At 36.1% G+C, this 13,273-nt stretch overlaps 1 protein-coding gene across 5 annotated transcripts in view; it reads left to right on the forward strand.

The window, feature by feature from the left end:
* Positions 1-11,154, forward strand: part of SLC16A9 (solute carrier family 16 member 9) — a 54,183-nt gene extending 43,029 nt beyond the window's left edge. For 4 of the 5 annotated variants that reach the window (XM_016127639.2, XM_016127644.2, XM_016127640.2 and 1 more), the window contains 4 exons: positions 98-241; positions 5,281-5,376; positions 7,787-8,704; positions 9,112-9,349. In XM_016127639.2, the coding sequence (XP_015983125.2) occupies positions 98-241; positions 5,281-5,376; positions 7,787-8,704; positions 9,112-9,290 (1,337 nt within the window). In that variant the 3' untranslated portion in view covers positions 9,291-9,349. Of the gene's footprint in view, positions 1-97; positions 242-5,280; positions 5,377-7,786; positions 8,705-9,111 lie in introns of all 5 variants that reach the window. The other variant, XM_016127636.2, reaches the window with a different exon arrangement.
* Positions 11,155-13,273: the final 2,119 nt, after the last annotated feature.

Below are 13,273 nucleotides of genomic sequence, written 5' to 3' on the forward strand. Positions count from 1 at the left end.
ATGGAAAGAATCATTTTAAACTTTTGATGGGGTGGATAATATGATTGAGTAAAGGAGACTACTGTTAAATGAGTGATGGTTTCATTTATTATATTAGGTCCTGTCTGCAGCCTCTGTGTCTCATCTTTTGGAGCAAGACCTGTGACGATCTTCAGTGGCTTCATGGTGGCCGGAGGCCTAATGTTGAGTGGTTTTGCCCCTAATATCTACTTTCTATATTTTTCCTATGGCATTGTTGTAGGTAAGAAACTTGATTACTATAACTTTTCTAAGTGTCAAGAGTTAATCATCAATTTACCAATGTTAGGTTTTTATTCAGTTAATATAAGGAATGAAAATGCTCAGCGACAATTACTTCCAACAGCTACTTCACCAAAAGTTGTTGCTTCAGTAAAATGTCCACCAGTGAACCAAAATATTTGAAAGGATATTTAACAGTGCACGTTATGTTTTCTCACAAGGCACAGGAAGGTGTTTCATTTCAGCACTTTTCTCTAAAGCACAAAAAAGGAAAAAAGAGGGAGGAGCATGAGACTTATATGTGACTGACATCTATCACTTCTCGCCGACTTAGGAAATGGTCCCTTTCATATTGAACGGTTAAGCAGGGCTGTGTTGAGCTTTTTGTGCTCTAAACATCCTGCTGTTTCACACCATCTGTCACCCAGGCCCCATCTGTCACTAGGGCCCAGTCTCTCACAAATTCACAGCAAAAGTAAAAAGTAGATTGTAAAGCACATAATAATTATTTTTTTAAAATAAGGCATGAATGAAGAAAACTGTGTGGTAGGAATGATTGGTGATTATCTTGGTTACAGGAGAAGAAAAGTAGAGAACTTGGGGCCCAAGAGCACTGACAGTTTTGATTTTGTTTTTCTTGGGGGAGCTAGGGTGGGAATGGGGAGCAGGAAGGGATGCTTTTGTGATGTACTCAATGTTAAACCACCAGACTCAGTATTTCAGGAGCTGCTGATAGGGAATTTGAAAAAGATGACTGCACTTTCAAAGTTTTTTCTTAGTGTCTGAAAGAACCAGTTTGTTGACTACCAATATTCCTCTCTTTTACTTGAGCCTTTTCCCTAATAAGTAATAGAAAAAAATAGCAGTTTATATTCATTGAGCACTTACTATGTGCCAGGCTCTGTGCTAAGTGCTTTATCTGATCTTATTTAATTTTCACAATAACGTATTTTATAGAGAGGAAAAGTGAAGCTCAGTGAAGTGGAATTACTAACGAAAGCCACATAGTTAGTAATTGGATCCACTCAGTGTGACACCACATCCTGACTTTTGCATTTTTGTGATTATTTTTAGTGCTTTTAGAAGTCTAAGTGTTTATTTTAAATTTAACTATGTACTTCAATTCTACTCAGATCTTAATCTAAATAAGCAGATCATTTTTTAGTTCTTTGAGAGTAGGTAGTATCTGTTTGATATTTTGTATTTTCTGTAATGCTTAATACAGTTTTTAATCTGTCCTTCAAATATATTCTCTCACATAAAATTTGAGATAATCATTTTCCATTCTTGTCTAAAATCATTAAAAAATAAAAATGTAGATATCTGTGCTTATATGTGAATGAGATTATTCCTTTTAGAACTTAGATTATTTCTTTTAACACAAAAAGGACAAATTATTCCTTTTAGGACAAAATTCTGTTTAGAATTATACTTTTTACATAGAAATTGAATCATTATGCCATTGATATGATTTCAGCATTTTCTCCAAACTCTGGACTAACCATTTAAAATTTCATGGAGTTTTACTACTTCTCATGGTTTCAAGGTTAATTCAAGGAAAGCATTTGTGAGTACATATCCAAAGTTGTCGCTGACTGAAAAATTGACAAAAAGTGAGTGATACCATAGCATTTGCATTACCCATAAATAAAAATTAATTTTTAAAAAGAAAAAAGCCAACATTGTCTAAGATGCATACACATTTGATTGTGTCAGAAGACTATCTAAGAATATATAAACATAAAATGACAAAATTAACTCTCACAACTAAATTTCAGAATTTCTGTATAAGTGGAGAAAGCTTTACTAACTTGTGACGTTGATGTTGATTTGGTTCATGTCATTGGAACCTTTCGATAGCTAACCCTGTCCCTCTCCCCTGTGAACCCATGATCTTCAGTTAATTAGATAGGATTCGATATTGGTCTTGGTTTATTCTTTTGGCTGCAGATGGTGGTGGTGATGTGGTTACAGGGCTTCCACTGGCTTTTCCCACTGTGGTGACTTAACTCCACTGGCCAAGGAAGAGTGTAGGGGGTTCTACAACTAACACGTACGTGTGCTCCTTAAATATCAGGAACTAGGGAAATGGCCGTTGGATGTATCCATGGATTCAATGAAACCACTGTGTGCCAGACCTGGGCCATGAACCCATATATTACCTGCCCCACCTCATGACCCCACTCTAAGGAGAGACCATTTAAATGCTTCAGGTCCCTAGTTAACAATGTCAGCTGGTACCCTGTGTCCAATGAGGTTCAATACATATCCTGCCTTCCCCAGTGCATGATTATCTAAGCAGAGGCTGGAGTTCTCTTGAGGAAAGATTCAGGATATCATCATTTATCTATTTGTCATAGAGTTTGCTTCAATGCCTCTCTTAACCTCTTCAGTTAAGGAATTCTGGGTCAGAACGCAAGCTTAGGTCTGGAGAATGCCTATGACTCTGATTTGGCAATAGGTTTTGAATTCCTACAACTAGGAGGAAATTGTCAGAGAGACCACTAGGCTTTGGGTCAGGAGACATAAGTTCTGTGAGCTTGAGCAAGCCCCATGATCCCCACAAATGACTCTTCCCTCATCTGCAAAGGCAGGCTTAGTAACCTACCTCACATAGGTCTTATGAGGGCTATGCAAAGTTAAGCAAAATATAAATAAAAATAAAATAAATAAAAGACTTGAACTGGATTTCAAGTAATTGAAAGAGTATCTCTTACTTTGGTAATTATTGGGGCCCTGTGAGCTACTCCTTGCTAGTAGATTATGAATACTTATTACCATGATTGATGTTTTTGTGGTTTTATTCCATCAATAGGCTCATAGTTTAGAATATTTGTGGGATAAATAAATGGAATAGTAATGGTCAATGACACCTCTATTCTGTCACCATTTGAGGTGGAGCGTCCCATTGAAAAGGAAGCGACAGGAAATTATTACACAGTCTAAACTCATTCTCCCTTCTGTATTATGTGTTCCTTAGGGGAAAAAAACAGATTCAGTCTAATGATAACATTCATGGAGCACCAGTTCTATGTAGAATTGTATTCTAAGCATTTTCATTTGTCTGGAATGGATTAGGTGGTCTCTTAAGATAGTGTGGCAGAGGGAAGGAGCAAGCACTAACAGTCAGGCTCTGGGTTTGGACCATGTAGGTTAACCTTATCAGAGCCACTGTGTGACTCCAGATAACTTACTTATCTTGTTCTCTTATTTTTAAAACTGAGCATAATAATAGCATCCAACTTACAGGGCTGTGTGGATTGATGAGATAAAGGATAAATATTCACTAGCATAACCATTATTATTATTAGCTTTGTGACTTTGGAAAATTATCCAATCTCTCTGGCTTCTATATTTATTTTAAAATGAGACTACTTTAAGTTCAGAGACATTGTGACCATTCATGATATAATGTTTATAGAGTAGCACATAGGTCCCCACATCACAGTCACCAATTGTCCCAGTTTGCCCAGGAGTAAGTTTTCAAGGATGTGAGACTTCTAATGGTCAAACCAGGAAAGTCCAGGGCAAATATGAATGAGTCGGTCCCCCTCCCCGACACATAGAGTCTGGATTCTTTAGTTCCACCCTTATAACTTTTTAAGGTTGCTGTATTAGAATTCACTGTCCAAAATATTTCATTTTTATAAAAATAATACTACACGGAAAAGTTTTTATATTATGAATGTAGAGGCCTGATAGATGTCTGTTCAGTTACACACAAGCAAACTATAGCAAACACCCATATCCTCAACACTTAAATTTAACAGTTATTTTATTGTTTGCCTCCTTTTTATTTGCAAAGATATTTTAGGTTATATTAAAGAAGATATCATGACATTTTACTCCTAAATAAGGTAGTGTCATTGTAAGAAGACACAAACCTATAGAAAATTTTTTAAGGGTTTATTTGAACCAAACTGAGGACATGCCCAGAAGCAAGCTCTTACTCAATTGAGAAAATGCTCCTGAGGATGGCAGTTTCGCATTTTTTTTTTTTTTTAATGCATTTGGAATCAAAGGAAGGAACATAAGGATCACGTGAAACCGATTGGTGGTAGATTAAGGAGGTGGGATCAAGCAAGCTGGGGCAATCCCTGATTGTTGTATGAAAAACAAAATAGAGTAATATATACTTCTTTTACATTGGTGGGTACAAGATAGTTAACCATTAACAGTTACAATAAGATCATGGCTCCCTTGAAGTTGGTTATTCCTCTGAGGGGTCTAGAAAAGAGGACTACTCTGGCATTTTAAAGATATGTTAACCTAGATGCACAAGAACAATGGACAGGGCTTGCTTAAGGCAAAAATAAACCTTTTACTAAGGAAATTATATGCCTGGGGCATGATTACCCACCATGACCTGCCCAGTTAGGAATTTATGATCAGATCACCTTGTGAGGTTACTATCTGTCACTGAGTTTGTCATATTTATTACTTAGCCCCTTTTTCGTTCATATTAGTTTGCATCTTTAAAAGATAAAACTTTATAAGTATACACTGTGATGCGATGATCTGAGGACAACTGAGGATCTGCCTGTGGGCCTTTGTTTTGCAAACTATGATGTTCAAGCTATGCACTCTAGCAAAATAGCTTGGGACTGTGAAGGGGATGTTGTAAAATTGTTTAGAGGACTTAGGAAGAACTCTCAGCTGAGGGCAGGGACTTGGAAGAGAGACAGAGATACAGAATGGGCACATTTGATTAAATTTTGTGTTTGGTGTGTGATTTAACCATTCTCTCTTCATAATGTTTTAAATTTGCATCATTCATTTATGCTTTAAAAATTGGATTATTTTTTCCACTTGACCCTGAGCTTATGGTAGGTGTGGAGTGAAAACTGCCACCCCAAATGTGTCCATTGGAGCTGCACAACTAACACTGAAGGGATCTAGGAATCCATATTCTGAAGAGTTTTAGCAATTCAGTAACAGAATATGCTATGGGAATTATTTCTCTTTTTTCCTCTTTTTTGTTTTCTTTGCATTGGAGTAATATAATCTGTCTTAATTTATGCAATGTCTTCTTATGTTTAGGTCTCGGATGTGGTTTATTATACACTGCAACAGTGACCATTACGTGCCAGTATTTTGACAGCCGCCGAGGTCTTGCACTTGGCCTGATTTCAACAGGTAGATGTTCAAAATAAGTACAGCATCATCACTATTTAGCTTTCTAATCAAAGTTAAATTTACCGAGCACAAATACGTTTAACTAACCACACCCCAGCTCCACTGACCTTGCTCTGTGGTGAACAGCGGTTGATAAACTAATGCCCCTGGGCCAAATCAGGTCTACTGCCTGTTTTTGGACAGCTCATGAGCCAAGAATGATTTTTGCATCTTTGTATAGTTTTAAAAAATCAAAAGAAGACTATTTCACAGCATGTGCAAATTGAGTGACATTCAAATTTCAGTGTCCATATATAAAATTGTATTGGAACACAACTATGCTCATTCCTTTACTGTCCTTCTCTGGCTGCTTTCTTGCTTCAAGGGCAGAGTTGAGCATTTGCTGTACGGCTCACAATGTCTTAAATATTTACTCTCTAACCCCTTATAGAAAACGTTTATTGACTTCTAGTATTAAAGAGTTCATCAAAGCATGAACATATCTCTTCCTGGTTCAGGTTCCCTGAACATCAATTGATATTTTTTCCTTTTTGTGATATCGTATAATTTAGAGATGTATGGAAGCATAATTAAGTGCTTTATTTCACTTTTCCCTTTACATTATGATTTTTGAATCAGGATTTTCTTTTTGAAAATTAAAAATTGTAGTTTCACAGTTTACACAGTGCTAAAGGAAAGCTCTGAATTACTCTTCACTGCTCTGAAAGAATTCCTGCATTTTTTAAAGCTGTGGCTGCATTCTTGGGGGAAGCAGCCTGAGGAAACTAGTGTCCAAGGTGTAATTTGATTTTGCTGCCCTGTCGTATTCTTAACACATCATAGGTACTCAATAAATTTAGGTTGAATTGTTTTAATATGTTCCCTTATATTTCATGATGCTGAGAGCTACCCTTGGTGAGGAATAGAAAAGTTGTTTATTTTTCTCAATTTAAGGTCAAAATATACAACTTCCAATACACCAAGAGTATGCTTAAGTATCTGATGGTATGGCACTTTTGTTAGAATCTGTAAAAAGAATGGTATTAGACAAAAATATGAATTAACAGTGAATGGATGCTAATGCGGTACAGAAGTATGTGAAATAGTCATAGTTTCAATTCTTTGAGTTTTTTTTTTTCGGAAGTGCTTTTTAGCTTTCCAAGTAGGTGCCACTTTTAAAAAGATAAGGGAAGGACTAAATTTGTCTATTACTTGTTTTCAGAAATCAGCAAAGAGATACTTACTCTCTTAGTAGCTACACAAAGATATTATTTTAGCTACCATTACATTAAGGTGAGCTATAAATTAACATTTGCATGCAAAGTTTTTTTTGGGGGGGATGGATGGGGGAAGTGTTAAAGTATTAATTTTAAAAATGTTTAGAAAGGGACAACTGTAGTCCCCCCCCCCAAAAAATGTTTTTTTATAAGTCTAAGAACCATTTGGTTATTTGTCAGAATTTTTAATAAGATGAGTGTTTGCTACAAGCATGGCATCTTGTTAAGGTTATGACATAATTTTGTATAGAACATTTAAAAAGTATGATCAATCTATTTGCCCATTTTTTAAAACAGATCTATTTATTTCTCTCGTGCTTTTTCACATGACTTTCCCAATGATGTTTAATTTTAAAACACTCAGTTTTAAAAAAGTTGAAATCAGAACACTGCAAATTAATTGGGCTGGTATAACTTGCTATTTCAGTGTGTTTAGTGTGATCTGTGCTAAAAACTGGGGAATTTATGGACTTGCATGTATATGCAAACCAGGCATACTTTGTAATTTAAATATCCTATCAAATTCCACTTTATTCTTTTCATCATTTAGTAATATGAATCATGTATTCTGGTGATTCAGCAATAGATATGAACTATCAGACCATTGCAAATATTCCATAAAAATTAAAATATATTCTTCATCTCATAAAAAATAAAATATAAACATTTGTTTTTACAAAGTGAATAAATTTATAGCACAGAGCCTGGCACGTAGTAAGTGCGAAAAATAGTAGTTACATAAGGTATTCGTTATGAATATGGACTCCAGGAGTCAGACTGATTATGAATCCTATTAATGCCATTTACAGCTTTGTGATCTATGGCAAACTTCTCAGCCTTTCTAGCCCTAGTTTACTTCATGTGTTGTTGGGAATAATAATAGAACCTACACAATATGATCATTATAAAGATTAAATAAGATCACAAAATATAAAGTGCTTAATACAGTGTCTGAACTACAAATGCTAATTCTTAAAATAAATATTTTATCAGTTTTACTATTACTGTTATCATTATCTATAATATTCTTGCTGTGGTGTTCATATGAAGGCACACATGAATGCCATTGTAAAAAAGAAATTTAATTGTGATACCAGCAATGCTTGTCCCAAGAGCCCCACATTAAGACTGAACAGCTCCCATTTCCTTTTTAGGTTCAAGTGTTGGAGTTTTTATATATGCCGCTCTGCAGAAGCTGCTGATTGAGTTCTATGGACTGGATGGGTGCCTGTTGATTGTGGGTGCTTTAGCTTTAAATATATTAGCCTGTGGCAGTCTGATGAGACCCCTCAAGTCCTCTGAATGCCCTTTGCCTGAAAAAACAGCTGTGGAAAATGTACCAGAAAGATACTCCATTTACAATGGAAAAGAAAAGAACCTAGAAGAAAACATAAACATTCTCGAAAAGTGCCGCGGTAGTGAGGAAACATACAAGAGCACTTTAGCCAGTGGTGACTGCAAACAAGAAAGTCTACTTCATAAAAACCCAACAACAATAGCTCACACAAAAGAGGCCGAGACATATAAAAAGAAAGTCGCAGAACAGACATATTTTTGCAAACAGCTTGCCAAGAGGAAGTGGCAATTGTATAAAAACTACTGTGGAGAAACTGTGGCTCTTTTTAAAAACAAAGTATTTTCAGCACTCTTCATCGCTATCTTTCTTTTGGACATCGGAGGGTTTCCACCTTTATTACTTATGGAAGATGTAGCAAGAAGTTCAAATGTGAAAGAAGAAGAGCTTATTATGCCTCTTATTTCTATTATTGGAATTATGACAGCAGTTGGTAAACTCCTTTTAGGAATACTGGCTGACTTCAAGTGGATTAATACCTTATATCTTTACATAGCTACCTTAATACTCATGGGCCTGGCCTTGTGTGCAATTCCATTTGCTAAAAGTTATGTCACGTTGGCTATACTTTCTGGAATCCTAGGGTTTCTTACTGGTAATTGGTCTATCTTCCCATATGTGACTACGAAGACTGTGGGAATTGAAAAATTAGCCCATGCCTATGGGATATTAATGTTCTTTGCTGGACTTGGAAATAGCCTTGGACCACCAATTGTTGGTAAGATATTTGTCTTAAAGTCAACCCATTTCACTGTTCTTCTCTGTGACATTTCAAGATATAGAAATTCAGAATGCAATAACAGCACAGGTTTGCACAAAATAAATCTGCATGGAATGTCTTATGGTAATGATTTACTCAAAATTACTTTGATATAATTGAAAAAGCCACTTTTCTTGTTTGGGGATTTGTGTTTACTCTTTATCTGAGTGAAACCCAAAAAGCCTGCTTATTATTGGCCAAATTTTTGAACAATTCTCCTCTTGTAATTCCCAGTAGGCCACTTTGGGAGTAGATGGAATAAGTCTCCTAATTCTAACTGCATATAAAACTAATGGGATTAGAGTATGGGCTTCACATTCATACTATTTTCTATAAAACTTACTTTTTTCTTACTTCCTTTTCAGGTTGGATTTATGACTGGACCCAGACCTATGACATTGCGTTTTATTTTAGTGGCTTCTGGGTCTTGCTGGGAGGTTTTATTCTGCTGCTGGCAGCCTTGCCCCACTGGGAAATATGCAACAAGCAACTCCCCAAGCCAGCCCCAACAACCTTTCTGTACAAAGTTGCCTCTAATGTTTAAAGGAATATTAGAAGTCAGTACAAGGCTGTTTTTTTCATAGCCAAATTTCACTGTGGCGGACTTTGAATGAATTTTTTAAAAAATATCCTATTCTCTATGTAGTCTCTATCTCCTGTATTTTTTTTCTTTGTTTTCTTTTCCCAAGAAGTGGGGAAAGTATTGTGTTTTGCTATTATTCATGAGTCCTTGACATTATAAAAATTTTGGCCAGCTTCAAAAGACTTTCTTCATGTAAAGAAATAATTTCTCTGCATACTCCATCAGTTCCATTGCAAGATATCCAAAGGGACTCTCCTGTTTTAAAACTGTAAGTAGCATGATGAGACTAGGGACTCACACCACTAGGGACTAAATCACTCTCTTCTCTATGTTAGACTAGCTGGTAAATAGAAGACTTTGAGCCAGTCAAGAAATTAAAGTAGTTACTAAAATGGCATTAATTGCAGTGGAGCAAACTGATCATTTTTTATAAAAAGACATCTTAAAATACACTCACCAGTTTTTATTATTCTATTTTATTTACCTTGATCAAGCACCTATATGTTTGGTGCCCACTGAGCAGTAGTTGCTGTAGCCTATCTTCATGGTTGGCCGCTATAACCCTGCTCACTTTTTGTTTGTCAGCATCCATTTAGCTGGTATTTTCCAGGAAGTGCTTATTTTAACTGTTTCCAAATTGGAAATGCAAGTTTAAACCATTCCGTTTGGCAAATGGGAAACATCCATTTGCTTTGGGCACAGTGGGGATGAATTGCAAGTCCTTGCAATATCTTCTTGATTTATTTGCTACTGTCAAATTTTACCACTATCACATTTTAATTCAAGGGCAGAATTAAAGTGTGTGTGTGTGTGTGTGTGTGTGTGTGTGTGTGTGTGTGTGTGTGATGTTCCGAATCTGTGTGGGGCACAGGAAGAGAAAAAGGCAATAAGAAGTTGATACCCATTAAGAAGAATGTTCTAGGAGAAATCAATGTTTAATAAACTGATATTTTCTTAAAGAAATGTTTTTAAAACTTTGGTTTGTATCAGAATCCTCTATAAATAGTTTTAAAAATATTATTGCCTGAGTACCACTCTTAGAGACTTTAATTATGGAAGTCTAGGCTGTGGGCCAAGGATCTATATTTTTAATGAACTCTTCATGTGATTCTGATAATACAGCCTAGGTTGAGAATGACTGTTAAAAGACTGGCAACACAGAAACATTTATTCTCTTTAAAAAAAAAAAAAAAAAAAAAGCCAGTAAACCATTGAGGTGATGGGTTTTTATAAATAGTCAAGTGTGGTTCTTTAAATTGGAGGCACTCTTCCTATTGTGCCAAAATTGTCTTTTCATTTCTTTGAAATATGTAAGATTATTTCATACTTCTATGTTGCCTTTCTTTGAAGGCGCCTGAAGCACTTTATAAGCATGAATTGCCACAACACCTCATTGAGGTGGGTAAATAGTACTTTTCTATGTAATAAACCTAGAGTATAGGGAATTTCATAACTGAGTTTATCCTATTCAATAACAAAATAATGGGGCTCCAAAGTGCCTTAGACTTCTGCTCCATACTCAGTCTTCTGGAAAGTTTTCCTTACCTCATTCTTTAGTTACTGTCAAGGTTAATAAATAAAATGAGTGACATTAAAAAAAAAAAAAAAGCGTTTTGTGTCGAAAGTTCCTTCTTGCCAATATTATATTCAGGAAATCCAATAACCTGAAAAGGTGTAACTTTTATGACTACCCACATTCATCCGAATGTTAATTGTTCGAATGCATCTTTACCGTGTCTACTAACGTCATCCAATGTGTGCATTATTCATTGTCTAGGGAATGAATGTTCAGATACAATAAAATATTTTTGTTTGTTTTGCATCAGTTTGGTTGCTTTTTCTCTTCTTAGCCAGCTGCCCTACCTACTCCCAAATTATATACAGTGACACCTCACTTGAATGTAAAAACATAAATTACCCAATGTCTACTTCAAACTGCAGAATTTGGTGATTAGATATCAGCATGTTCAAAAGCTATTTGCTAAATTATTTTGACTGTTGCCTTCCAAAAAGGTAATATGTCAGTCCTACAGAATCCTTTTAAGGAAAATAGACAAACTCCCCTTCAAGAGTCTTAATAATGATCTCACTAAACTTGAATGGAATTCTTAATATGTTCCAAGCACGTTACATTATTTATCCCTCATAAATATCCCTGTGAGATGGGAATTATGATCCTGATTGTATGATACAAAATGTAATTATCGTGGTATGGACAACACATGTAAATAATTTCCAAAAGCAAAAAGACAACAGTTTCTAGTAAACCCTTTAATTTCTAACATGGCTAGGGAATGGAGCCTAGCTGGGATTGTTGCTACTAAAGCCAATCTTTGTGCATAGAGATGTAATGTTTATGTTAGTAATTATCCATGACTGCCCATTTCCTGGGAATTAGCATTTTAAAAACACAATAATGAAATTAAATTGGTTAAAATATAATCTTTCAGGGGTAGGCCCCTAGTGTAGTGGTTAGCACTTCTGCTTTATACACAGAAGATCCTGGGTTCACACCCCAGGTGGAGCCACGGACCAGGCCCCGGCACCTGCCGCAAGCATGTGGGAGGGGACACCCCACCTTCAGAGATCCAGTTCTTAAGGGGAAACGGCAACCAACATCCATAGGTCAAGGTTGGAGGTGAGGAGAAAAAATTATTAAAAAAAGAGAATATAATCTTTTTTGTGTGTGACTCCATAGATATTTCTTGACATTTCAAGTGCCTGGGACTGAGCTGGAGAAGGGTGTGAAGAGTTTGTTAGGGGCCCTCTTCCCTGACTTTATAGCCTCTTCACACTTCTCAGCCTTGTCTCTCTCTTTCCCTCCTCTCTCTCTGGAAAACCTCTTAGGAACCACTCTGTGACCTAATTTTCTCTAGAGTGACCTTGTCATTATCAAGGGAGAAGTTTCAGATACCAACTTTGAAAGGCTCCAGGAGGAATAATGTCAGCACTGGGAGATCATGACCGAATGGTATGTCAGCCCTGTTTTGCCGGCTGGAAAGTCGTGTGACCTCAGAAAGCCTCAACTTCTAGCAATCAATATAGAATTATCTTAACTTAGGACATTCCAGGAAATAAAGAAAGAGCTCTATTTTTAAGGAAGAATGTCTCAATTTTTCTTTTACTTAGAAGTAGTAGTATATGGAACACAACATACATAATTTACAATAGCAGTGCCAAACAATTTCTCCTTCATAGATTACAATCTTGGGTCTTTTTCTCTACAGTCAATTGTGTTGGAAAGATGCCAGTTAATAAGATGTCTCTTTGAGTAAGGAGTTTAACCACAACTAATTAGAAATCTATGAATACAAGGTTAATATTTGGAAATGCAGTATACATACTTGTTAAGGCTGTGATTCCAGGGTTCAAGTTCTAGCCCATTTCCTGTGGCTGGGTAATTGTGAGCAAATTATTTAGCCTGTCAAAGCCTCAGTGTTCTCACTTGTCAACTACGTCATGGGGCTTTATGGGAATTAAATAAGATAACCCATATTATCTGCCTGCATATGTTCAGTAAATATTACCTATTATTATTTTTATTATTCTTCAGTGTATGGCTTCTCAATATCTGAGGGAGGTAGCAAGTGTTCTTGGGCACAGGTGCAGGGTAAATACTTGCATTGAAGGACCTCATTTAAAAGAAGAATAATGAGCCTCTGTTTTCTCTAACTTGAATGACTATCACAGCTCTTGCCCTCCCCCAAGCATGTTCTTGTCAAAATCTTTCATCCTTAGGGGTTCATGACTCAGCATGTTTTTTCTGGAATTGCCATTCGGAAGCTCTGACACAACACAAAACAAAAATACATGCTGTTCTTCCACAAATCAAATAGAATCCACTTTGTAAATTAAATTGCTATGGGAATTTGGACTTTTATTTATTTATTTTCCTTAAGAACTCATCATCCGAGCTGCTTGGAAGGCAGGCCTGAAATTGGGCA

This window comes from Rousettus aegyptiacus, unplaced genomic scaffold (assembly GCF_014176215.1).
Source record: "Rousettus aegyptiacus isolate mRouAeg1 unplaced genomic scaffold, mRouAeg1.p scaffold_m13_p_6, whole genome shotgun sequence".
In the NCBI taxonomy this organism is placed as follows: domain Eukaryota; kingdom Metazoa; phylum Chordata; class Mammalia; order Chiroptera; family Pteropodidae; genus Rousettus; species Rousettus aegyptiacus.